Source organism: Branchiostoma belcheri, unplaced genomic scaffold (assembly GCF_001625305.1).
Source record: "Branchiostoma belcheri isolate BF01 breed outbred unplaced genomic scaffold, Haploidv18h27 scaffold40, whole genome shotgun sequence".
Lineage (NCBI taxonomy): Eukaryota > Metazoa > Chordata > Leptocardii > Amphioxiformes > Branchiostomatidae > Branchiostoma > Branchiostoma belcheri.
In genome coordinates, this window is record NW_017804021.1 from 2,593,920 (window position 1) to 2,620,366 (window position 26,447).

Consider the following 26,447-nt stretch of genomic DNA (forward strand, 5'->3'; position numbering starts at 1 on the left):
CCCCCAGTTCTATAAGCCTGCTACGGAGGCTAAGAACACTGTCGGCTGTATTTTCGTGGTCACGGAAAACTGTAATTCCTGGCGCGTCCGGCCCGACTTGGTACTCCGGTCTCGCTGGCGGTTCCGCGGGCATGTCAGGCCGTGACGTCACCAGGAGATGGGGAGGCGGAGGATGAAAGGGAGGAGGAGCCGGGGGACCAATCAGCGGCCGGCCCGGGTGGGACCATTACCGGCGCCCCAGGCGGAGCTCCAACACCTCCGGACCAGGACGGCATCACGATGAGGAGATCCGCAAGCTGCTGGACTTAATCTTCGGGCAGAGCTTTTGGTGTTTTGGTGGCTAGAGTAATCTCCAAGCAGATCTTTGGTGGCTACAGTAATTTCCAAGCAGATCCTAAGGTGGCTACAATAATCTCCAAGCAGATCCTAAGGCGGCAAGGTCTACGAGTAGGTGTTTTGGTGGCTTCAACAATCTCCAAGCAGATCCTGTGGTGGCTGGAGTAATCTCCAAGCAGATCCTAAGGTGGTAAGGCGATATCCGATGGGTCAAGGAGTGTCTATTAGCTACTGAAGGACACTGCCTAGGTAAGATCTTTGACGGATGACCTGGTGTTCATGAGATTACCTTGGCGATCAGCAAAGAAGGTGGCAAAGAACAGACCCAGATGGAAAGACAAATTCATGGCCTTTAGTCTCGCTAGGAGTGAAGAGGATAAGTAAGTACCATAGAATGTGCTTGGAGATTAGGCTACAAGACCGTATCATGTTGACAGGGAGAAAAAGGAAAGATACCGGTACAGAAAAGAAAGCCCACCACAAATGCGTACAAACATGTCAAAAATAAGCCGAAGCCCGAACATCTGTTTGGAGGGTGAAATATTTTCTCATGAGCAGATCTGAAGCTGCTGAAACTGTAGCAATCCATCGGCGGGGATTAGCAAGGGATTAACACCACCCGGATTATCAACAGGATTAACACTTAGGTTTGTCAACAGAATTAACACCTACACGTGACGTAAGGAAGCTTCATTTAGAGCGGCGTCCGGTGGGAAAGGCCTGCTGGGAACTTTCAAAAATGACCTCAGTGACGTCAATGGCGGGAGTGCTGGCATGGGCCGTTCCAAATCAATTATCTAGTTGGAGATTATCACACAAGTACCGTGAATATTTCTCCTGATCACGAAACTAGTAGTATACACTCAGGGATTTTTCAAAGTAACGTCGCTAAAAGTTTACAGCATACAAGCTATCAGTTCATTTTGTCAAGTCATGTGAAAACTGGATTAAATCTTCAGTATGCTCCGCCCACTCTTGACATCCCAGCCTTGAAATGTTGACAGCCTTGCCTGTTATAAGCAGTGTATGTATAGTAATTACAAACGGATACCTTGTATAAAAGACTGCACTTTAAGCTGTTAAAAAAGATTTTACATAATGCTCAAACTACATTATAACCACATTCAGCTTTAACAAGTTGTTTTCCGTTGGGCACCTAGTTTTAGTTCACAAACTGTGATAGTAAGTGCTAATGAATAAGAAATTAGCTGCTGTCATGGGATGAATATGCACCTTTCAGTCGTTTAAAGGATTTATCTAAGAAACTGGGAAGCCATATTCAACTTTAACAACTTGTTTTTTTTTTCAAGGGGAGCCAGTTTTGGTTGACAAACGATGATAATTAGCGATAATAAATCGGAAATCAGCTAATATTTGCGTCCCCTCCACAGAATGGACAGCTGTAATGAAGCGTGCCCAGGAGACTACGAGTGGCCCAGGACCAAATCCCCGGCCCGTATGCGCGCACGGCGAGCGGATGTTTTCCCTGCATAGCTGATGGAGCGGCCATTAATTAAGGCCACACCGTCTTAATTTCAAGGATGACATCCTATAAAGACCCTCAAACTAGAGCGCGCGGGCGAATAAAAAAATCCGGCCAAAAATAAAAATGCTAGCGCTACTAAACCACAGGAATACAAAGCTGGTATTGTGAATCTGTGGTAGTACTTAGCGACGTATACGACAAGCCGCCACATGTTGGCTTTTTGCGGTAGGTAGAAACCTTGTTTTTTTCGGCCCGCCTTGTTTTTTTCGCCCGCTCGCATTACATTCGGAGTCTGCAGAGGATGTCATCCATAAACTTTACCTGCTGTGGCCTTAGCTGATGGAGCGGCCATTAATTAGGCCATTTGACGAGATGGACTCAGTAATGCTCCCATGTGGTGCTGTGATTATGTTTCAACCTGTTCTGGACATGCCCACTTTACGCTAAGGTCACATTTCCAAACCGGGGCACGGTCGGGCTGTTTTGATTAGCGAAAAATAAGCAATTCATATAAACAATATGCATAAATACTGCAACTTTTTTGTGTTGTCTTGTCTTCTATATCTAGCCTCCGTAGCAGGCTTATAGAACTGGGAGTTTGGTGGTCTTCGGCTGTTTTCTGATTAGCCCAGGCCGGCTATGTTGTCTATATGCAATCAGAAAATAGCACATAAAAGCTCCCAAAGACCATGAAGACCCCCGAAACCACCCAGTTTTTGGCATGCTATGGAGGCAATTGTATATCATACTTTTCATACCTGATCGGTCCGGGTTAAGCATTGTTATCTTAGCATTAAGCACAGGTTTCCAAGGAACTGCAATGGATTTTAGAGATTTCAAATGACTTTGGTCAACTTGTATTTAGTTTCAGTGGTCGGCAAAACACTATACAGTACTATATAATACGACACGAGACTAGGATATAGGGGTTTTCTTTTACACAACCAAACGTATCTTACCTTGCTTACGTTTCGGTGTCCATCAGGCACCTTCCTCAGAGCTTGTGACTGGAGTTCTGCTTCTCGACGCTATATATAGCTGATGTTGGTGAAGACTAGTTTCAATAAAACAAGGATATATTAGCACACATTTAAAACCAGACACATTAGTAATGGTAAAAATTCTCAAATACTGTAACTAACATCCTATGCATCAAAGATTGTCCTGTCTGTTTATCACTCTACAGCGGAGGCAAATTGCCTGCTTTTTCTGGAAGTTGGAAACAAAGGCGATCGTATGACATGAAAAACCACTGAGACGAAAGACCAGCTATTTACTTTAGACCACACTTACTGTTTTGCAACACCGCCCTGCCCGGTGTCTATATTGTGCTCATTACAAACAGCAGTACAGCACTGTCCTAAGAAATAATAACACGTTAAACAGCACATGACTAATATATACATATTAATTCACTGGTACTCAGACTGTACATGAGAACGACGTTACGAAGGAATATTAAACATTTATCGCTAGACCATGGTTCAACAATATGTTTATGCAGTCATATCTAACTTGTACGCACTCGTATATCATATCCATTCTGTACTTGAGAAAGACCCTTTTCTCTGGGCTCTAGCTTTTCGATCATGCAACGTCGATTCGAGTTAACAGTCTCTAAATGTATACACTGTACTCAGCATTGACATTGTTTACCATATATGCTGGTGTCAACAGCAATGTATAGCCCTATGAAAGCCCGTATTATCTGTTTTTCGAGCCTCAACCAGCAAATACATGTAAACACCAGTTCCATAGGTGATAGTTTATGTCTAAATGCTCCCTGACTTTTGTTTGAGGACCAATATCACAACAGTTCCCACTTACCGTCTGTAGGCGCAGACGATTTGCTGACAGAAATGTCTTTTGAAAATGGCGCCAAACTGAGGACCGTGCCAAAATGGCGGAAAAGGATAGGTTCACAATGTTGCAAGTATTTCTTTTCCTACCTTTTTATTTATTCAACAAATTCTGAAGTAGAGAGAAACAATAAATATTGCCTGAAATGAACATTTATTCCAACAATAGTCAACTGAAGGTTATAAAATATTAACTTACAATGTCTCCATTTGTAATACCCCCCTTTTCTGTAAATGTAAACTCCCAAAATCGTCTGCTTGTCGTCTGACGTGAGCATGAAGTTCGCCTGCATGTCGCTTAGTGACGCTTGTGCTAAGGCATCAACTTCAGCACAGAAAAGTATTCGGCAATCGTGTGGATGTCAAAATTATTATCATAACTTCGTAAACAACTTCTTTACCCCCGAGAATTCGCTGACCTAGCCACAAAAACACGCCACCTACTAGTATCGCCCTAAACCCACAACAATGGCGATAAGTTCTACAATAAGTCAACCATTGCAAGGAGGTTATCGGGAGTCAGTGCCCTTTGGTGACCTGGTTCAGAAACTGTGACACCTGCGGTCTGTCGTCTGATTCTGAAGGTCGTTCCTGTCAAGAAAGAAGGTCAAACCCTTTTACTTACACCTTTTGTCAATGTCGTGTACTTTTAACTTTATCTTTGCATCGTATAGAGTTCGGTTTTCGTCAGAATTTTCCTCAGCGAATGGAATTCAGACGATAATTTACTATTTAGAACAGGCTGTCAGGTGGGGAGGGGGGGCGTGTAGGTGAAATTTAGGTCAGGGGTAAAATGTAGGTCAGGGGGTCAAAGTGCAGCAGCTGGGAACAACATACGATTTTCTTCATTACGTAAGGAGTATCGGAGGCACACGCAGGTAAAATTCGCTTTCTATTGTCCTTGCTTAGACGTTTAGTGATTTTTTAAAGGTTGGCAAGCAATATAACGAGTGCATTGTGACATAACATCGATGTTAAAGTTTTAACTGTAACTTAACATAAGTTGGTGAGTACAGGGGTGCCAGAGTATAAAATGCAATTTTATGGAATACAGTGCAATTTTACCAGTATACTTCTTCTTCTTCTTCTTCTTCAATACTCTCTAACCACCCCTACTGGGGTATCACTGAGAGGGGGGGGGGTGCGACGGACTATGGCTGCGCGGCCAGAAGCCCGGCCTTGAAGGCCTCCACTGTCTGCCTCTGTAAAAATGAAAGCGTCCCCAACGGGGAAACGCCCACCGGACGCCGTCCCTGCCCGTCCTTAGCGGGAAACGGCGTCCTGACCGTCCCAACACAGTTGGCAGCGTCCACAAACTTCCCCCGGACGGCCGTCCCAGAAATTAGTGACGGCACCCCGTCGCTCCCAGCCCGTCCTGAACCGTCCGGCATGGAAACGGGCGTTTATTAATTAATTGACAACAGCAGCGGCCGGCACTTACGTGCTTCACGATGTTTCCCAGGGGGGTTTAGGTTTCTAACGCACATGCGCCAAGTTTGAAGGCGCTAGATTTAACGGTCACCGGGCTGACTGGGGAACACGTCTGCTGCTCAGTCGACCTCAGTTTTTTCCATTTTGTTGGATTGTCTGCAATTTTGGAGAATGGATTTCAGTCATACAAGCAGCTATATCTATCGTCGACGCTGCACACAAGTTTTGGCATCTCCAGCGACTGACTAAAATGTCAAACGAGGTGTTCCAAGAATGTAAACAGCGGCCGCCAGAATTTTGGGTGTACGGAAGCAATCTGTCTCGGCGATTCTTTTTCGAGGATACTCGGTAAGTGGACAAGAATTTTCGTTGTCAAATGTTACAAGGGAACTGTGTAAGACAGTGTTACAATTGCCACAACAGAACATTAGTTAATTCCAGGGGCTGCTGAGAAGTTTGCGGTTATATTTTGTTCGTCCTCCCCGAGACTGCCCTCCCCACATCAATTTTTTCACATGCACCGCCGGGCTGATAAAGGAAATTCAATGTTTTAACGCCGAAAAATAAAAAGACGCACACGAACGATTTGTAGAATAATTGTGTACAATACCTGCTGTTTTAATAAAGAACGATGATGCCGTAAAAATGTACACGTCATACACAAAAAGAGACTCGAAGTCCCGCACACAAGTTCGGCCCGGGAAAGTCCTGACGTCACGGCTGCCATCTACAAACGCAACCGTCAATGTTGTTTTCATACAAAATCTTCCAAGACGCACAAAAACTACGTAGAATATAATTATATATTATACGAATTTTATTGAGGAAAGACGATTATGTTAAAATGCCCACTTAGGCAATGTTTGCACTTGTAATTTTCTTACACCCTCGCCCTTTATGTTTGTGTGCGCTCACAATGGTGGATTACTGTTGTCGCATGTTCGCCGCTGTTTACAGCCGCTGTTCAACATTTTGTTACTCTATATTCTTGAAGAAAATCTTTTTCGTTTGATCATGGTATTTTGTATTTACTTCACTTGTATTTACTCACGGCTCGTTACGGCAACTGTTACAATGTGGGCGGCCGGGCCGTTACTTGTTGATTCGATGCCAATCTGCAATTGTTTTCAATATTACTATATCGGCACCTTCTGTCACGGGACGCCGTCGGAAACGCCGTCCCAACCCCGTCGGAGCGGCAAGATCAAAATGTCCACAATGACTGAGCACCCCCCAGAGACCCGTCCGGCCGTCGGAAACACCGTTTGGACCCCACCTGTGCCGTCCCAAGCGTCGCCCGGCCCCGCCCAGGAGCCCGTCCGGGAGCCCGTCCGGCAGCGCGTCCAGCAGCCCGCCCGGTAGCCCGTCGGAAACGGCGCCCAAACGCCTTAAGAAACGCCCGGACGCCGTCGAAAACGGACAGTTCTGACGGCGTCCCAGGCGTTTGAGGCGTCCTGGCCCGTTTCTGGCCTTTGTCCAGGCGTCCGTAGTCCCCGTTTACCGCCAGGGACGGGCAGCCGTCCCAATCAAACGGCCACCACAAACGGGCGTTTAAACGGGCGTTTCTCCGTCGGGGACGCTTTCATTTTTACAGAGGTGGGCTTTTACTAGCTGGCCCGGCAACTTGTTCCACTCATTTATCGTTCTTGGAAAAAAAGAAAATCTAAAACAGTCTGTTTTGGCAGGTATTGCTTGATACTTATATTCATGACTTCCTCTGGTACGCCTATGGGCAGGTTTGAGGTATTGTTCCATTTGAATATTAAAATGTCCATGAGCAATTTTATATAAAGATATCAAGCGAGCGGTTCTCCTTCTGTCAACAAGTAACGGCCACTGGAGGCGCTTTAGCATGTCAGAAACACTGCTGGTATAGTCATAATCACTAACAGTCATTCGCGCCGCCCTTCGTTGGACTCGCTCCAACGCCTGGGAACCACCGATGGTGTGGGGATCCCATACAGTCGCACAGTACTCCAGGTGTGGGCGTACAAGTGTTCTGTAGCATGTAGATTTGACACGAAGAGGACAGTGCGAAAGGTTACGGCGGATGACTGCCAGTATCCTATTAGCTCTACCAGTGACATAATTTATATGTGTGTCCCATTTCATATCCTGTGATAGTGTATACAGTGCAATTTTACAAGTAATGCTAATACGATTGCACTGTATTCCGTAAAATTGCACTGTATGCTCTCAGGTACCCCTGAAGTAGAAATACTTTAATTGCCTCGATTTAATTGCTATTAAAGCAGCAAAATTTTTCGGAGAGCTGAGCCTACTAGTAGGTAATTTTGTATAATGTCTACTCAAATCCTGGTAATGTTTAAACTATGATCTTTACACTGGCATTTAGAGCTGATATCAAATAGATATTATACCTAAACCTGATGCATGCTCTCAAGCAGTACACAGTTACTGATGTGCGTAACCTGACATGCTTAGTTTTTTTTCAAGTAGAGTAGACAAGGACTCTTTGGTCAGGTACGACTGTCAACGTCCAGTTTAAATGGATGTCTGACCTTCACCAACGTATTGAGAGTGTATAAACTTGATTTGTTATTGTTAAGACCAGGTGGGCAGATTTATTCTTACCTGTATAACTAATCAGGTAAGGTGTTGATGTCACAGCACAATGTGTGTACACGTGAGGGTGCCCTACTAAATTAAACTTAGTGCAGTAGATGGAATAGGGCCAAAAGAAACAGTTATAGTTTTTTTTATTCCAACGTGTAATCACAAGACATGGTGACGGCACTCAAGTCTTTTCAACTTATTTTTATGCCGTCACCAACATAGAGGACAATACAATACTCATTCACACCTGAGTGAAGTGAGGAAATTTGTGGAAAGTGCCTTTTTCGAGGTTAACACTCTCACACAACCAACATAGTACTTTTGGACTTTGGTCTAACACATAAAAGTGAATGATTGAATGAACAAATAAGTGAATGAATGGCTCTTGAATAACTGCACTGTATTAGTCTACTTAGCTACAATGTAGCTCCTTAGTAAAACACCAATGCACTTGAGCTTTCTTGGCAAACAGAACAGTCGTGTTGTTGCGTTACGCGGGCAACACGCGTGCGTACAGACCAGTACGTACACACAATCAGCTTATCTTTCCAAAAATAGGTCAGGCTGTTCCAAAGGTCCATGGAAGCCACACCACACGTGTGTACACATGTGCTCAGGGACTGGACACTTGTTTGAATAAAGGGGACTGCTTTCAAATGTTTAGGTCAGCAAATTATTCTAAGGACTTTCTTGGTCTATCATTTAAATTTTGTTACAATTTCACATTAGCTCTAATTCTGAACTGTGATTCGCTCACGCATACACACACAAACACACACACAGTGTCATTTAAACACATATATTAAAAGAAATACACTTGCACACAGAAGGTAGCATGAATTAAAAGCAAAAATTTTTTTAAACATCATTATTTAACAATCAAAACAAAAAATTTCAATAACAAAACAATACATTTTGTACACTCATCTATACAGACACACATTCAAGTTTCCACAAACACTATCATAAATGATACTTAATGAATAAAAAATGAAATTGTTCACCTCATCAAAACTAATCAATATCACTGTATCTGTATTCTTCTAGAAAGTAAAGTTAAAGAAGACCTTAATGGTAATTAATATGTTTACATGTTGGCTTAAGTTTAAAGGTTCATTGTTACAAACTTGGATACGTTTTCAAGGGCTGTATAATTACTGCAATTGTTATACAGACGGATTGCTGCAGTGACATTTATCTACTAATAGACAGTACACATGTATTTGAATTCTAAACACTATTAACTTAAATTAACCGACAGCAGAATAATCTAAACCAGGATAGTGACTGAGTGAGTGAACCACACCAGAAAATCAATTTAGGAATAGATTAATCCTGACTTCAATATTTTCATCAAATAATGACTCAGATTACATCAGATTCTGTTGATTACCAGTAGATGGCTATCTTTTCTCTATAAATGACCTTCTCTATAAATCTCTAGCGGGTTGGCCTTCTGCAGTTTCAAGTTTTTCACGTCATTAAATGACGTGAAAAACTTGAAACTGCAGAAGGCCAACCCGCTAGACAGAAGCAGCTGGAGAGCAGCTATTAGACCCAAACGACACCCCACGACGTCCAACCCTTGTATGACGGGGAACAATGGACGCTAAGCCGTGCAGTGAGTGAGTGAGTGAGTCTGTACTTAGGTAAAACATGTACATTAGCTATATACTAGTAAGGGTGTTCAGCTTTTAGACTACAATGTAAATATGCATCCATGACTGTGTGATATTAATTCAAGCTGGTTGTTTATTCTTGTCTGGCTTTTTAATTTTAACTTTAAGGCAGGCATTTGATCAGTAGATCGGAACAAGTATCTTTTCTCTAAATAGAAAGGCTGTTAGTAGTAAACAGGCTGGGCAACCTATCCGTAGATATTATATGACAGTGACATTCAGACTGATGTTTCAGATCTTCCTTGTCTGCACTGGCTTTTAAATTTTTAGGATGACTTCATGTTGTAAGAACAGGCACTTTGTAATCTTTGGTGTGTGATATTCAGGCATTGTTTCATTTTTCTTAAGTTTGAGCATTAAATCTCTTGGCTAAGTGTTAAAACTTTTCAGATGTCTCTATAGTCTATTGCTAGTATTTAGTTCCTTGTCAGTGGCTGGTAGGGATGGGGAGTGTCCTGGCCACTGTCTGGCTGATTCCTGGTTGTCAGTAGAGGTTGGTAGGCGTGTTTCTCCTGCCTACCAGGATTAGCTGTGTGGGGAGTGGGGAGGGGGGAAGGCTCGTCAGAAGTGTTATTGCTGTAGTGTGGTTCTAGGGCCTGCCTGGGGTTACTTGGAGGAGACTGCACATCTTCGTAAGTTTGGAACTGGGGGGAATCTGGCCGTGGGGCAAGCAGAGGGTGTGAGACTTCAGGAGATGGACTAAGTCTTGTATCAGGTTGTGTTGGATCTGAATCACTTAGAGGAGGCTCCACATCTTCATAAGATGACTCTGACTCGGAGGAAGCTGGCCGTGGGACAAGATGTGGGTTTGTGACATCCGAAGATAGACTTGTAACAGTTTGTCTCAGAACTGCACCTGTTGGAGAAGGCTCCACATCTTCGTAAAGCTCTGATTCTAGGACAGCTGGCCCTTGGACGTCTGAAGATGGACTTGTATCAGGTTGCCTTGGATTTGCATCACTTGGAGGAGTTTCCACATCTTCATACATCTCTGACTCAGAGGAGGCTCGCCGTACATGCATGTCAAGCAGAGGGATTGTGACATCTTGAGATGGACTTGTATCAGGTTGCCTTGAATTTGTAACTCTTAGAGGAGACTCCACATCCGTGTAAGATAAATCTGACTCGGAGGAAGCTGGTTGTTGGGTGAGATGTGGGTTTGTGACATCCGAAGATGGACTTGTACCAGGTTGCCTTGAATCTGTACCTCTTAGAGGAGGCTGCGCATCTTCGTCAGACTCGGACTGGGGGGAATCTGGGTGTGGGACGATCAGTAGATTATCGACATTTAAGGGTGGACTGATAGGTTGGGCTTGCCCTGTCAGATCCTGCCCATTAGTGTTCACAGTGGTAGTTGTGGCGTTGGTGTTGCTAAGAACAACACTGGAGTCTGGGCCTTCAGGAGGCCTTTGGTTGCTGCTTCTTTTGCACCAAACTGTGAGAATAATGGCAACAATAATGGCAGTACCAAATGCAGAACCACAGGTAGCACCAAGGAGTACAGGCAAGAAGAAACTGGGGGAAGGAGGTGATGTCATGATGACTATTGGTGTCAAAACAGTTGTGGCCATGGGGACTGCATTTAGATCTACAACCAGGGTGGCAGAAGTGGAGTTGGCTAAATTTCGTGCAATACAAGTGTACAGGCCAGCATCTGCTGCTGTAACATTTCTTATGGCTATTGTACCATTCAGATAAACTGTCACTCTCCCAACTGACTCAACAGTAGCAATCAGTCCAGATGGGAGAATGACTGTGATATCTGGTGTGGGGATTCCTGAAGCTTCACAGACTAAATAGAGAGTCTCTCCCTCTATCAGTGGGTTACTAGTACTATCCCTTTGCTCAAACCTGACAATAGCTGGCTCTTCATAGACCATATTTACATAAAGAATGGCATCTGTGGTGCCCATAGGACTTACTGCAACACATGCATATAGACCAGCATCTACAGCAGTAACATTTCTCACGATGATGGTGCCATTCTCCCACACAGTCACTCTCCCAACTGACTCAACAGTAGCAATCAGTCCAGATGGGAGAGTGACTGTGATCTCTGGTGTGGGGATTCCTGAAGCTTCACAGACTAAATGAAGAGTATCTCCCAGATACAAAGTCATGTTGTCAACTCTCTCAAACCTCACAATTGTTGGTTCTTGACATTTTGACATCAAATCTTCAAGATTGATGTCTATCAGTTTCTGCCCATAGAAGTTGTTAGGTTGGGAACAAGTGATATCGTTTTCAAAAAGATTTGAACCAGTCATTTTTAACCTGAAGTCCACCATCCTACAGTCACACTGCCAGGGGTTGTCGTACATGCTTAAATGATCAATGGATGAAAGTATGTCATAGGCTATAGAGGGAAGGGTTGTCATTAGGTTATTGTGAAGGCGAAGAGTAGAAATTGTTCCAATGTTTGACAAATTTTCAAAGGGAAATTTTGATATTATGTTGTTATTCAATCTGAGTTCTGCAGGTTGCCGTAGATTTGCCAGTAAATTGGATGGAATGAATTGAAGTTGATTGTAGGATAGCCACAAGAGTCGCAGTTGTGGAGTTGGATCGAAAGTTCTAGCCTGAATATGACTGATGTCATTATTGTTCAGCCAAATGGCCCACAAGTTCCTCAACCCTGTGAACATGCCAGGTCTGAGGCTTGTAAGGCGGTTTGCGGAGAGATATAAGTTGACCAAGTTGGGCAAGTCATAGAATGTCTGGTTATTGATGATAGAAATGCTATTAATTCTAAGATCTAATGTCTCTAAGCGTCTATACCGTGAGAAATCAGACTGACTTAAATTTCTGATACGATTCTCTGACAAATCCAAGCGTGTGATGGTTGTTGGCAGGCCCTGTAGAACACTGTTGAGACCCCCATGGCTGCAGTCACAGGAAGGTGAACAAGTTGAGCTGCAGTAAGAAGCTTCTGCTGTTCCCAACACCTTAAGGATGACGAGGAGGAACATCAGCACACCTGCTGGCTTCTTAAACATCATGGTGCAGTTTCAGTCCTGCATGGTGCAAGATTTTTGACATATGCTTCATCCATGTACAGGGAAATTTCTTTCACACAAGAAACAAATACCACATAATGATTCTGAATCAATACTTATAAGCTTGTACATTTTGTAGAATTGTCTTGTGTATCATTCTTCATATGACCATGATGGTATGATCCACCTCACTTAGATACCATCATGAAAGTTCATCTGTGTTGTTAGTTACAGGTTTAATTTAAAGTTTTGATCCACACAAGAGAAATTGCGACCAGTCACTACATAAAAAATTATGAACTTTGTCGTATGATCTCAGTACACTCCTTGGTGGTTTGTCTTTTTTAAGTGCTTAATATTTACAAGAAACACATTATAGTACTCATTTCGTGGAGATGAAACAAGAGGTTGTTACTTGGGACCAAACTTACCTGGCTGTAGACAGCTGTCAGGGCTTTAGTCAGCAACACGACTCCACACATGGAAACAGGAGGTCTTGATTTACATGAACCTGTTGTGCTGCCAAATATCGAACACAAAAATCAGTTCTATCTAAAGTAAAGTACACAACAGTCACGCACTTCACAATGTCGAATGTTATTTTGCAAGCCAAAAGACAAAATTTGCCATTCTCTCAAGGCAGAATGGCTTTCATGGTGTATACAGCCATGTAATGCATTGCTGAATGGTGAGTGTGAGCAGGCTATATACGCTGCGGAAGCAATTCTTATTGTAGAAATTTGCAAGAAACTGAACATCTGATGACGCTGATGGCATTGTTGACGTCCCTTCCTTACTTTCATTTTCAATTTCATTCACTTTCATCAACAACCTGTGTAAAGTAAAGCACAAAAATGGGTGCCTACTCACTGTAGCTCATCAGTACAATAAAAATTTCTTTTTTTAAAATCCAGTACATTGTGAATTATGTCCTGTATTATGTACATGTAATTCCCTACCTGAGGCAAAAATACATCACTACATTACAAGGAAGTCCTGCCTATATGCACAGACCAGGTACTGGCCCCTTGCTCCCCTCCTCTACAAGGAAGTGGTATTTTAAAAATCTGTAAAATGAATCATACTTCTCATACATTGTTGCAATAAATGTTGAAGACAAGAAAAAACATCAAAGTTCCTATCATGGCAAAGGTTTTTGATCAATTTCATTTGAAACTTTAAAAGATACTGTTAACAGTTTTACTGTAACAGGGCATTGGTATGTTAATATATGGCACAAAATTTCTGCTGTACAAAATAAAATATAACTAACCTCTCGAACCAGGCTGCATGGACACTCGGTCATCTACTGACAATTTCTTCCCAGGACGGTTTGGAGGCATTCTTCTCTCTTCTTTACAAAAAAAAAAAAAAGTCTGTTGTATCAGGTTCGTAGTTCTTACGCTTATGTGGCAAGCAACAGTAACTAAACTAGTCAGACTTGAACCTTGCTCCTGTTACGGCATTGCTGTCTTGACTACAGTACTAGTATTAATGGTTAAATATTAATCAGAATGTGTCAACATTAAAGGCATGCTATGCAATTTCAGGGAGGCAAAACTGGATTTTCAAAGTCAATATTATATTCTGAACAATTGTTTCTTAGTACGAGCACAATAATTATTATTATTTCTTATCTTAAGTAGATTAACTAAGAAGAAATTTGTGTGTGTCTACAACAATACGCTTTAGCCTTGAATGATTTTATAATATTGAACCTTGAATTTCGGTTATTTTCTGTAAAAAATTATACATAAAGGTTGAAGCAACTCAATTTTCCTTATGTTTCCATAAACCTTGTTTGTCTCCTACTACAGGATATAGTTGACCTCCAGAAGACTTCCCAGAATCCAAGATGGCGCCCAGGAGAGACAAGGTCAGCAGCTCCACCCCGCTGCTAGACGACCTTGGGCCTGTGAAGGTCAAACCGTACTGTCCGATCACGGTGGAACCCATCCTGCTGTTTGTGGTGGGTCAGACATTTGACCTTGACATTAGAAAGAACAGTACACATGACCTTGACAAGGAAGAATAGAACCTAATTTACATTTGACCTTGACAAGAAACAACAGAACCCTGTTTATACTTGACCTTGACAAAAAAAGAACCGAGACAAATTTTCATATTGTAGAATGAAGGAATTTTGATCAAAATCGTAGCTGCCAACTTACTGAAAGTATGCTATCATGAAAGTTCATCTGTGTTAAAAGTTAAAAGTTTCAATCCAAGTCAAAAAGTTCTCACACCTAGACCCAGATAAGTCTACCAGATACCTTTGACCCAGTGCTGACGTCACAGAAGCCACGTGAAAAGCCTCACTGGGTCAGTCTACTGAGAAGACCAGAGTGACTGGTCCAAAGCTCTAGGTGAGAGAACTTATGTGTTGGATCGAAAGTCAATAACTTTAAACATGTATGATACGCCAAAAAGCAGTTACTCAAGCAACTGGATATGAGTTTGCTCGAGTAACTGCTTTTTGGGCGTATCTTATTAGGATGTCTGACCTTTATCGACGTATATTTATGATATTTTGTTTGTTTGTTTGTTTGTTTAGGGTATAGGGTCGTTCATGTCCAGTCCCCTGCTGCAGCAGTATCTGTACTACAGTCTGGGGAACGGCACAGCAACATCTCACAACTCCTCTGTGTGTGGGGCTATGGACTACAACAGCTCTCATCAGGTGGGTATGGGGGGGTTAGGGGGAGGGGGTTAGGGACAGGGGGGAGGGGGGTTTAAGGTTAGGTTAAGGGGGAGGGAAAGGTGAAGCTGTGAAGCTGTGCCCATCTCTTTCTGTAGCCCTTGGGCCACACAAGTATGCAAGCACTATTGTTGTGAGTTTGATCTTCCCACACTCTTTCTCATATGTGCTGAGTGCTAAGCAGAGAAAGTGGTATGTGCCAGTTTTAAAGTTGACCCGGCCGGGGTTTGAACTCACGACCTCCCTGTCACAAAGCGAGCACTCTTCCCGATTGAGGTATTGCAGGGGGGAGGAATTGGAAGAGGGTGAAAGGGAGAGGAGGGGGTACAGCATAGTAGGAGACCTGTATACTGACTGCTGAGACCTGGTAATTGCACGGGTAATGTTTGACAATAAACCAGTTAACGTTTTAATATGATATTTGTCCCTTAGTCCGGTCAGCAGGCAGAGGCGTCCCAGTGGCTGACGTACCTGTCCCTGTGTTCTTCCATTCCCTCACTCCTCATCGCCGCCATCTTGGGCCCCATGTCTGACAAGGTCGGTCGCAAGGTTGCCATCGTCACACCCGTAACCGGCGCTCTCGCACTGTGAGTCTACGTTTCTCGTTTTCTTGTTTCGTTGATACAAGTAAGGCCGGAAAAAAAAAGGTGTTTCCTGTTTCCCGACCGACTCTAGAAAATGCTGCTAGAAAAAGTAGTGACTACGATTTGTAATGTCTGATAGTTTTGAAAGTCAAAACTATCAGACATTCCAAATGGTAGTCACTACTTTTCGACTAACAGTTTTCAAAATCTATCCAGTAACTGTTGCTTGTAATATTTTTCATGTGTAAGCAAACATCTATACTACTTTTTGTCAGTGAAACATCTTACAGTTTTCAAACGTATCCAGTTGCTTGAGTGATGTTGCTCAACCAATACCTTACCTATACATGTATCCTACCTGTTATAAAACAGATTGACGTTTGTGAACCTATGCAAAATGCAATAATTTTTAGTTCATTATTTTTTTCCCTTTTTCCAGACTGGTGAACACGGCTCTGGTTTTTTATCTGGACATCCCACTTGTGGGCCTCCTACCAGGTAGGTCCAGAATTCATTGGTACTCTCAAGAACAAGAAAACTTAAATTTAAACGTAGTCCCATAGCCTTTTTGAGGCTGTAGGGGCAGTGAGTTGTTAGTCCATTGTGTCAAGGGCACGGTGTTGGAAGGCAGAACCCGTCCCTTTTCTTCCACTGCCTTTTACCTCCCCAACGGAAGTCAGGTACCCATTTTACACCTGGGTGGAGTGAGGAAAGTCGTGTTGAGTGTCTTTCCCAACGACACAAGTCTTGCCAGGAATCAAATAGGTCAAATTTTTTCCTTCCTTTTGGGTAAACGATTCTGTTTAAAGTTAAAACTCTAGATCCAACACAAAAAATTCTCTCACCTAGAGCTTTTGACCAGTCACTCTGGTCTTCCTCAGTAGACTGACCCAGTGAGGCTTGTCACATGGCTTCTTTGAAGTGTCACGTCAACACTGGGTCAAGTTCTAGGTAAGAGAACTTTTTGTGCTGGATCTTAAGTGACAGATGAACTTTCACGACGATACTATAACTGATTATCATCTAAAGGTGTGACCTTGGCGTGACCTCCGTTTGCCCCCCTCCCCCAGGAACCCTGCTGTATGGCATGCTGGGAAGTTCGACCACACTGTACGGCGGCTGTTTCTCCTACCTGACGGACATCACGGAACCCGGGAACTCCCGCGCTTTCCGCATGGCCATCCTCGAGAGCTGTCTGGGTAGGTCTCATTTCCAGACACATTTACATGTATATCTAAGCCAGAACTGTGCCTATCTAGTTCTATGCCTGAATGGGTTAGGGTTAGGATCAGGCACGGTTCTGGATAATCTCCATATAGTCTCCCAGAACGTAGATTTGCCACAGGCACAGTTCTGGATACATGTGGACTGTCCAGAACTGTCCCTGTCTAGGTCTGTGCCTGGTTAGGATTAGGATCAGACACAGGTAATCCAGGAACTTCCGGGCATTCCGCATGGCCATTCTGTAGAGCTGCCAGTGGATAAGCTGGTTTGGGATCCCTGCTGTATCCAAAACCCTGCTTTATCCAGAAACATGCCTGATCCTAACCGTAACAACCCCTTTAGGCAATAAACTACATTTATTAGGCATAGTTCTGGATATGGTAGAGACTATCTAGAACCATGCTTGATCAGGCATAGAAGATCAAGCATGGTTCTGGATATGAAAACTGTGCAAAATGAAGCGACAGACTCAATCTCAGATTTCATTATGCCACAACTACTGGTGGTGTTGTCTTTACAGGACTGGTGCTGTTGCTGTGCTTAGAGGTGTTACAGCAGTGACCTGTGGCAATGTTGTTTATCCAGGTGTTTCTGTTGTTGTTTCCCCAGGTGTTGCAGCTGTAGCAGGTGTGCTGACAGGTAACCTGTACGTGTGGTGTTGTTGTTTATCCAGGTGTTTCTGTTGTTGTTTCCCCAGGTGTTGCAGCTGTAGCAGGTGTGCTGACAGGTAACCTGTACGTGTGGTGTTGTTGTTTATCCAGGTGTTTCTGTTGTTGTTTCCCCAGGTGTTGCAGCTGTAGCAGGTGTGCTGACAGGTAACCTGTACGTGTGGTGTTGTTGTTTATCCAGGTGTTGTTGTTGTTTTCCCAGGTGTTGCAGCTGTGGCAGGTGTGTTGACAGGTAACCTGTGGCTGGCCAAGATGGGGGAACCGCAGGGCTTCCAACAACCGTTGTTCCTAGCGGTCGGCCTGGCTGCCTTCTCCCTGCTGTACGCCTTGTTCGGGATCAGAGAGACGTGTCCGAAACGCCGGGGACAGAAGGTTTGAGGTTTATGGAACTATTTGACTAATTTGCATCATCCTTGTCTTGACTTCTCTTAACTTTTGTTAACTTTTTTTTGACTTCATTGATTTTCATATCAATCAATGGTCTGACTGATGAAATAATGAGATAATGTTATTGGTGTAACATATAACTAAGTCTTATTGCTTTTATATTATGTCACAACTCAATTCAGCTAAACTGACATACATGTATATAACGCCTTTGTGAAGTCAAGTATCGCTAAAATATGCCTCGACAGTATGGGATCCATATACAAGGAAAGACAAAGACAAATTGGAAAGGGTACAGAACCAAGCTGCAAGATTCTGTACGAACAACTGTCAAAGGGGTGCTAGTGTAACGGAAATGAAAAGAAACCTACAGTGGGGGTCGCTGGAAGACAGACGTAGAATGTCCAGACTATGCATGATGTACAAAATGACTAATAAACTGGTGGACGTCCCAACTCTCTCACATTCTGCCTGATGTGCATCATTCATCCATCCATTCACTCACTCATTCATTCATTCATTCATTCATTCATTCATTCATTCATTCATTCATTCATTCATTCATTCATTCATTCATTCATTCATTCATTCATTCATTCATCCATTCATTCATTCATTCATCCATTCATTCATTCATTCATTTACTCACTCATTCATCCATTCATTCACTCATTCAGTCTCACTCATTCATTTATTCACTCATTCATTAATAATGCTCATTCATTCATTCACTCACTCATTCATCCATCCATTCATTCACTCATTCACTCATTCATTCATTCACTCATTCCAGGTGTGCTCCTTAGCCAGTGTGTCAGGCATGGTTCACCTGGTCAGACACTCCTTTAAGACGTCCCAGTGGCGCCTCGCTGTGGTTCTGTTCGTCTTCTTCCTGAACTGTGGGATCTACATGACGTCTTCTGGCATCGTCACGCTCACGGTGAGGCATGTTTTTTTAAATTCAAAGTCAGCAAGAAAATAAATACAAATGAGATAGCGGCAAACTCAAGCTCCTTAGAACTTATACTACTATACCAGTATCACCGTTATCTACACAAGGTAATTAAACAGAGATATGATGATTACATGGACAAAAAATACAAAATCCAAGGAAACAAATAGACCCATTCGACTTTCACAGATCGCATAATCTGCTTACGTCACAGGGGGGACATTTCGAAAGAACGTCATTCTAGAACGCTGAAGTTGAACGGAGCTTGCGCTCTCGGTGTCCCCCTGTTAGATCATTTTTTTTACTAAAAGGTAGGTAAGTGTCTATTTTCTTGGTAATATATGCGGACATGACAGGAAAACAGGCACCAACTTTGTATGGTGGCATTCCGTACAACAATTTAAGGTTATTTTGTTCTGTGACGTATGCAGTTTATGCAATCCGTGAAAGGAACTTTCGAAATGTCCCCCCTGTGACGTAATTTCTATTCGAAATGTCCCCCCTGTGACGTAAGCAGTTAACGCGATCCGTGAAAGTTGAATGGGTCTATTGGGGTAACGGCAGTGAACCTTAATCCGACACTTTTATGCACAGGCAAGATTGAATGATGAATCCACAACCAGACATTCGGTATTTTCGTTAATCATTTAGTGCATCTTGTAGCCTGTTTTTAACGCCATACCTACTTACAGTTTGTTTACCGCAATGAATGCCAGTCAATCGACGTTTATATTGTACAAGGGTGTGTAGCGCGGTGTGTGTTTGTGTAGCATTAGCCTTAATACAAGGCCTTTAATACAGTACTACTTTCGTCTACTGTCACAACTAAAGCACCCATTACAGCATGTAATGCTGTGTCAACAAAACTAGACACAGCAAATATCGAACACACCTGAATTTGAAAACTTGAAATGATCTTTATTCTTTAACTGACAATGTTTTTTAGAACAGGCAAACAAACTGTGATGTAATTCAGCCGCCAGGCTGCAATATGCCTTTGTGCAAGAAACCAATGTGTTGATCTGGTGTGTACATGTAGTTGATCGCCCCTCCCTACTGCTGGACCTCTGACCTGCTGGGGTACTTCTACACGGCCGTGTGCGCTGGCTTCGTTACCGGCGTCGTCGGCATCAAACTGCTCGGGAAATGTCTGTCCATGTACGGCCTCATTCATGTGAGTGGGTTTTTTATATAGTAAAATGTTGAACTTCATTCCAACTCATTAGGGTTTGAATTTTCAGCGTACATTTCTGGGGAAATGTCTGTCAATGTACGGCCTCATTCATGTAAGTCTGTTTGTTTCTGGTTTATTTATCGTACAGGCTCATCCATGTGTTTTTTTTAATACATAATAGTAAAACACATTAGGGTTACACAGAGAGCAAATTTTCAACCACCACTGTCGCCTTCATCGTGATAATTAATGACCAATCACTTCACAACGTGATCTTGCAAGTAAGAGTTAGGGTTCACAGACACATGAACCCTTTCAGACGAGACCATACGGATACGTCATGTCAGATATTGATCAAACGTGCCAGAATGATGGTTTATATTGTCCACCATCTTTGTTAAGTGAGCATCTTTAGAATGTTGAAAGATGAACTTCCATGATAACATGTAAGTGTTTATGTAGGTCTCACTCATGAATATAAATGTTTAACCTTCTTATAAGGAAATCAAATTGCACAGTTCTGGATGCAACAAGTTCTGTCTTCAATGGTTGGGTTTGTCTGTTTCTAAGTCTGGAAATGAACTTTCCAAATTGCTGAAGCTGGAGTACAGACAGGTTGGTTTTGTCTGTAACTTAAGCTTAGACTGAAATGAACTGTTACCAGAGTTTAAAAGCTGGAGTACACACTGTTGCATGTCGTCCCCAGGTTGGTTTCCTGTCAGGAGCAGCAGGGTTTGTGATACAGGCGTTAGCTGTCTACACACCAAACCGCAATGCTGCCTTCTTTGCAGGTCAGCAGAACACACGAAACTGTTTCTTCAATGATTCTTGTTTTCAACAAACTTGAGTCTTTGTAAACGAATCTGAGCAATAACTGTAACAACTCTGTGACTTTACGTTTTATGTCCTTGAGAAAGACTGGAGTTCGTCAGTCAAAAATTTGTGTGAATCTTAATATTTTTTGTGTTGGAAATTACAGTAACTGTATCTTGATTCAGAATGGCAAAAAAAGTCTACCAACACAGATGAAATTTCATCAGAATTGTGGTTGTCACACAAATGTGAACCCAATTGTTGCCATCAGTCATCCTCAACAGTTGTAAAGCATGATGCTTTTTCTTAGTAGCTACATGTAAGTCTCGTGCAATGCTGCTTTGCTGCAGCTCACAAACCCAGTGCAAGGCCCTGCTTATTCCTGAGTTCCGTTTGTTCACACTGACCCTGACTGCTCTGCTGTAATGCTTTGTCATGTCTTGTCAGCAGGGGAAGCCCTTTGCAATATCCACAGGCTAGTTGGGCTGCCCTGGCTGTGAGGGTTGAACAGCCAAACTATTTAATAAAATTCTGTTTGTTTGTTTGTTTATTTCAGCATCGGCGGCTGCCTGCATACAGACGATGCCGGCTCCACTGATGAAGGCCATCATGTCCAAAATGGTGCCGCAGTCACAACAGGGTGAGAACTAACAACAGCCTAGTTTTAATATGCTTTGAATGAAAATATTCATTACTGAGTTGAACATTCAACCACTTTATTGTACTTGGTGGCAGGGAGTGTCTAATAGTAGATTTTGTGTATGTAAATTGTTTGAAGCTAGAAAAAGCCAGAGGAACAAATTTAGCTAATAACCCACTCATTTGTTAATTGTCTAAAGAGTTCTGTAAACTCAAACAATTATTACCTTTAGGCCATAGCAATTTAATTTGTTGGTTCTCGGATTTTTTCAGAAGAAATATGAAGCGACAGGGCGAAAAAAAAATAAAATAAAAACAGGTTTAGGCATCCTATTATAGCCCCAAATGCTATACTGTAGGATCCATGGAGTCAACACAAAAGGCTAGGTTGATATTTCAAAAATGAAGTTTGAGCTTTTAATCAAACCACTGCATTGATAGATGGAAAAACTGTAACAACAACTAGGAGGAAAAGGACTTTCCTCAACTGTTGGGGGCAAAACATGAGCATTTTCAAGTTGATTCAGAAACAGAATCTTTTTTTTTTTTTTTTCAAATTAGAAAAAAATGAAGAGGCGAATCCGAGAACCAACAAATTAAATTGGTGTGGCCTTAGTAATACAGATACGTCAAGCTTGTTCACAAATAGCTTGATGTCAGCATTATTTTCTATTTTTCTTAAGACTGTTGCCTGTTGTGTTACAGGCAGCCTTTGTGTTAGTGTATGAGTCTGAACTGTCCCTGTCTCCATTACAGGCAGCCTGTTTGCGATGATAGCCTGTGTAGAGAGCCTAATCAGCATGATTTACTAAAGACTGTTGCCTGTTCTGTTACAGGCAGCCTGTTTGTGTTTTATCTGACCTGTTGCCTGTTGTATGTTATAATTACAGGCAGCCTGTTTGTGTTGTCTGACCTGTTGCCTGTTGTGTGTAACAGGCAGCCTGTTTGCGCTGATAGCCTGTGTGTTAGTGTATGTGTCTGATCTGTTGTATGTTATAATTACAGGCAGCCTGTTTGCGCTGATAGCCTGTGTAGAGAGCCTGGCAGGAGTGATTTTTAACCCTGTGTGGAACGCAGCGTTCGGTGCCAGTGTCTCCTTCATGCCAGGTCTGGTGTTCCTGTGTTACGCTGGCACACTGGCTGTACAGGCAGCACTCATCGGGTGAGTAAATTCTTCTAATTCAAATTTTCTAGGCACTTATTTCATTGGTTCTCAGTGGGTTAGGGTTAGGATCAGGCATGGTTCTGGAAGCATATCCAGGCAGCACTCATTGGGTACGTCACACTTCTTCTTATTCACATTTTCAAATATTTCCTTGATACGTCGGTGAAGGTATTACTAATATATGTCAAAAAACAGTTCCATAAGCAACTGGGTATGATTTTGGTAACGGTCAGACGTTTCAGCTAGTATCCACTACCTTTTGTCAGTGACACTGGAGAGTTGTCAGAAAAGCAGCTTTAGAAGCAAAGAAATAAAGTCCACCTAATATATTCTCAAACATTCTAGATAAAAATTCAGCAAGGCTACAGTGGCCTCAGCATTATTCAAGGTCAAATGCATGATGTGTCCCTTCCCTCTTTTGATGTTTGCAAGTTTTATTATGTTTTCAAACAACTAACTTTCTTTCTTCACTCTTTGGTTTCTTGCTTATTTATTTATCTTTTTGTTTGTTTTTTACTTTATAGAATTGTTCAGTGCCAGAATAAGCCGACAACTTATGACGTTATGGAATATGATGATGATCACATCAACTAATAACAACATGTAAATACTACAAATGACAACAAATATGATACAAACAAAACTGCCATAAATAGAAAAGGGAAGACTAAGTGTACCTAATACCCTTTTAGAAGTAAGAAAATAGTGGATAAAATAATAACCTCCCCTGTAAAATATCATTGGAAGTAAAAAACACGCACAAATAAACTCAGTATTGAAATGCAATATTTTAGGTAGAACTTTTTATAACTGTATATCTCTGTACTTTTAATATGGCCCCTTTGCCTAAGCTAAATAATAAGTAAATAGATAAATGAAATAAATTGTAAATACTCAACTTACTGGAGGATTATGCAGATAATGAACTCATGAATTACCAGGGAAAATGTAACTGAATGTAAAATGTGGTAAAAATATTGCCTGAGGTAAAGATATACTAGAACACCTCATGAAAAATTGTGCCACTCAGACCACAGTTGTAGCTGAGAATGTTATATCAGTCTTGCCATCCATATCTCTTATTAGAAATTGTATGAAATAACAACTAATATTTGAGGATAAAGGGACACAGTATTACATATCGAATGTATCATTTTCAGGTAAAACAAGTCAGAACAAAATATAACTTCAAGTTGTTGTTTAAGGATTTCAAACATATCAAATGGTGCTGGACATGTATCTTAGGACAGTACTAAGTTAACAAATAATATGGTCATGTTTTAGCATTTGGCAATTTTGCTCAGGTTTTAAGAACTTAAACAAGCCAATGACAATCATACTTTTAGATTTTACTTTTTTAAGCTGTTGACAGCGGTCAAATGTTATTGTAAGTCAATGATGAATTGGTGCTGGTACTTAATCGCTTGGTACAATTTTTACATTTTGTTTTATTGGTACTGTTGGAATATCTTGAACTTTTTAAACCCAGGGTTTTTAAATAAAAGTTACACAACAATCATGAAAGAGATTAAAAAACAAATGAAAAGTGTATGTTATAATTTTGAATTCATGAGTTTGTATTTATTTCTTTCTTTCAAGTAAACAGTCCTGATAACTTTGATCATGATGTAGTCACCTTTTATTTCTCTCAGACAATAAAAGATCATTCTGACAATTACAACTATGGAATTCCTGAACCAACCAGGGTACATACAGGGTAATGTTACTGGGATGTTCTACAAGACAAAAAATTTACGGTACATGGAAAACTTAACCATATATGGAAAACTTAACCATATATGGAAAACTTTACCATATATGGAAAACTTTGCCATATATTGGAAACTTTACAACTTTGCGATATATGGAAACCTTCGCCATATATGGAAAACTTAACCACATATGGAAAACCTACCATATATGGAATACTTACCATATATGGAAAACTTTACCACATATGGAAAACTTGACCATATATGGAAAACTTACCATATATGGAAAATTTTACCATATATGGAAAACTTGCCATATATGGAAAACCTACCATATATGGAAAACCTACCATATACTAGTATGGAAAACCTACCATATATGTAAAACTTTACCATATATGCAAAACTTTGCCATATATGGAAAACCTACCATATTTGGAAAACTTTACTATATATGGAAAATTTTCCATATATGGAAAACGTAACCATATATGGAAAACCTACCATATATGGAAAACTTGCCATATATGGGAAACTTACCACATATGGAAAACTTTACCATATATGGAAAACTTAAACATATATGGAAAACTTAACCATATATGGAAAATTTTGCCACATATGGAAAACCTACCACATATGGAAAACTCACCATATATGGGAAACTTTGCCATATATGGAAAACTTACCATATATGGAAAACCTACCATATATGGAAAACATACCATATATGGAAAACATACACTATATGGAAAACTTTGCCATACATGGAAAACCTTAAACCTACCATATATGGAAAACTTTACCATATATGGAAAACTTATCATATATGGAAAACTACCATATATGGAAAACTTACCATATATTGAATATCATACATGAGAGATATGTATATGTTACCACTTGCCATATCTAGTGTATGATGATTAATAATATATCCTATGAACTTGCCCGTTCTCTGAGCTGGTCTGTAGCCAGCTGTGGTGTAGAGTATGACTGGACGGTTCTCCCCTTCCCTGAATGGATCGCCCCAAAACCTAGAGTTGTTGTTTTTCCACCACACTCTTGGTGTGTTTTCTTCACCAAGATAACTTCTTGTCCACAAATACAGTAGTCACACCAACAACAAAAAGGAAAACATTTCCTGCCTACATATACAAGGTTAAGGTAACTTTGTTGTCACTTTCTGAGTAGTTAGTTATCTTAAGGGAGCATCAGTGGGTTCTCGTCAGTCAAACTGCATGAGTGCATCGTCCTGCGGCGCCCCCCTGCGGCTGACCCTGGCATAGCAGGTCTTGTTGCAGTAGTGTTTCTTGAACAGACAGCCGAGGAGCGGGCAGCTGGGGTTGTGGGTGCAGGACTCCATACAGGACTGGTACCCCAGGTCACACAGCGACAGGCAGTCTGAATAAACAAACAAACAAACAAACATCAGCTACAGGTCTGGTACCCCAGCTCACACAGCAACAGGCAGTCTGAATAAACAAACAAACAAACAAACAAACAAACAATTATCAGCTACAGGACTGGTACCCCAGGTCACACAGCGACAGGCAGTCTGAATAAACAAACAAACAAACAAACAAGTATCAGCTACAGGACTGGTACCCCAGGTCACACAACGACAGGCAGTCTGAATAAACAAACAAACAAACAAACAAACAGTTATCAGAACTGGTACCCCAGGTCACACAACGACAGGCAGTCTGAATAAAACAAACAAACAAACAAACAAACAAACAAGTATCAGCTACAGGACTGGTACCCCAGGTCACACAGCGACAGGCAGTCTAAACAACAAACAAACAAACAAACAAACAATTATCAGCTGCAGGTCTGGTACCCCAGGTCACACAGCGACAGGCAGTCTGAATAAACAAACAAACAAACAAACAAACATTTATCAGCTACAGGACTGGTACCCCAGGTCACACAGCGACAGGCAGTCTGAATAAACAAACAAACAAACAAACAATTATCAGCTACAGAACTGGTACCCCAGGTCACACAGCGACAGGCAGTCTGAATAAACAAACAAACAAACAAACAAACAAACAAACAAGTATC

At 41.7% G+C, this 26,447-nt stretch overlaps 3 protein-coding genes across 3 annotated transcripts in view; 1 reads left to right on the plus strand and 2 right to left on the minus strand.

Annotated features, from left to right (window-relative positions):
- The first annotated feature begins 4,137 nt into the window (after positions 1-4,137).
- LOC109477634 (proton-coupled folate transporter-like) lies at positions 4,138-24,208 on the plus strand. Its single transcript, XM_019778977.1, has 13 exons — positions 4,138-4,287; positions 14,182-14,333; positions 14,919-15,044; positions 15,495-15,649; positions 16,086-16,144; positions 16,717-16,845; positions 17,741-17,910; positions 18,719-18,865; positions 19,917-20,051; positions 20,758-20,842; positions 21,421-21,504; positions 22,509-22,665; positions 23,193-24,208. Exons 2-13 carry the CDS (start codon positions 14,220-14,222, stop codon positions 23,260-23,262), a joined length of 1,431 nt encoding a protein of 476 aa, XP_019634536.1. The 5' UTR covers positions 4,138-4,287; positions 14,182-14,219; the 3' UTR covers positions 23,263-24,208.
- LOC109477518 (leucine-rich repeat and fibronectin type-III domain-containing protein 5-like) lies at positions 9,785-11,934 on the minus strand. Its single transcript, XM_019778804.1, has one exon. It carries the CDS (start codon positions 11,744-11,746, stop codon positions 9,785-9,787), a length of 1,962 nt encoding a protein of 653 aa, XP_019634363.1. The 5' UTR covers positions 11,747-11,934.
- Positions 24,209-25,137: 929 nt separating the features above from the next.
- Positions 25,138-26,447, minus strand: part of LOC109477615 — a 10,773-nt gene continuing 9,463 nt past the window's right edge. The window contains exon 3 of the mRNA XM_019778958.1: positions 25,138-25,784. Coding sequence (XP_019634517.1) covers positions 25,609-25,784 — 176 coding nt within the window. The 3' untranslated portion in view covers positions 25,138-25,608. The remainder of the gene's footprint in view (positions 25,785-26,447) is intronic.

What these genes read in the sequence shown, in the direction of transcription:
- LOC109477634 (XM_019778977.1), top strand. Translation starts at nt 14,220, where the DNA reads ATGGCGCCCAGGAGAGACAAGGTCAGCAGCTCCACCCCGCTGCTAGAC. An exon ending in CGAAACGCCGGGGACAGAAG is followed by an intron (nt 17,911 to 18,718) that starts GTTTGAGGTTTA and finishes CACTCATTCCAG; the next exon opens with GTGTGCTCCTTAGCCAGTGT. An exon ending in GTACAGGCAGCACTCATCGG is followed by an intron (nt 22,666 to 23,192) that starts GTGAGTAAATTC and finishes TTTACTTTATAG; the next exon opens with AATTGTTCAGTGCCAGAATA.
- LOC109477518 (XM_019778804.1), bottom strand. Translation starts at nt 11,746, where the DNA reads ATGACAACCCTTCCCTCTATAGCCTATGACATACTTTCATCCATTGAT.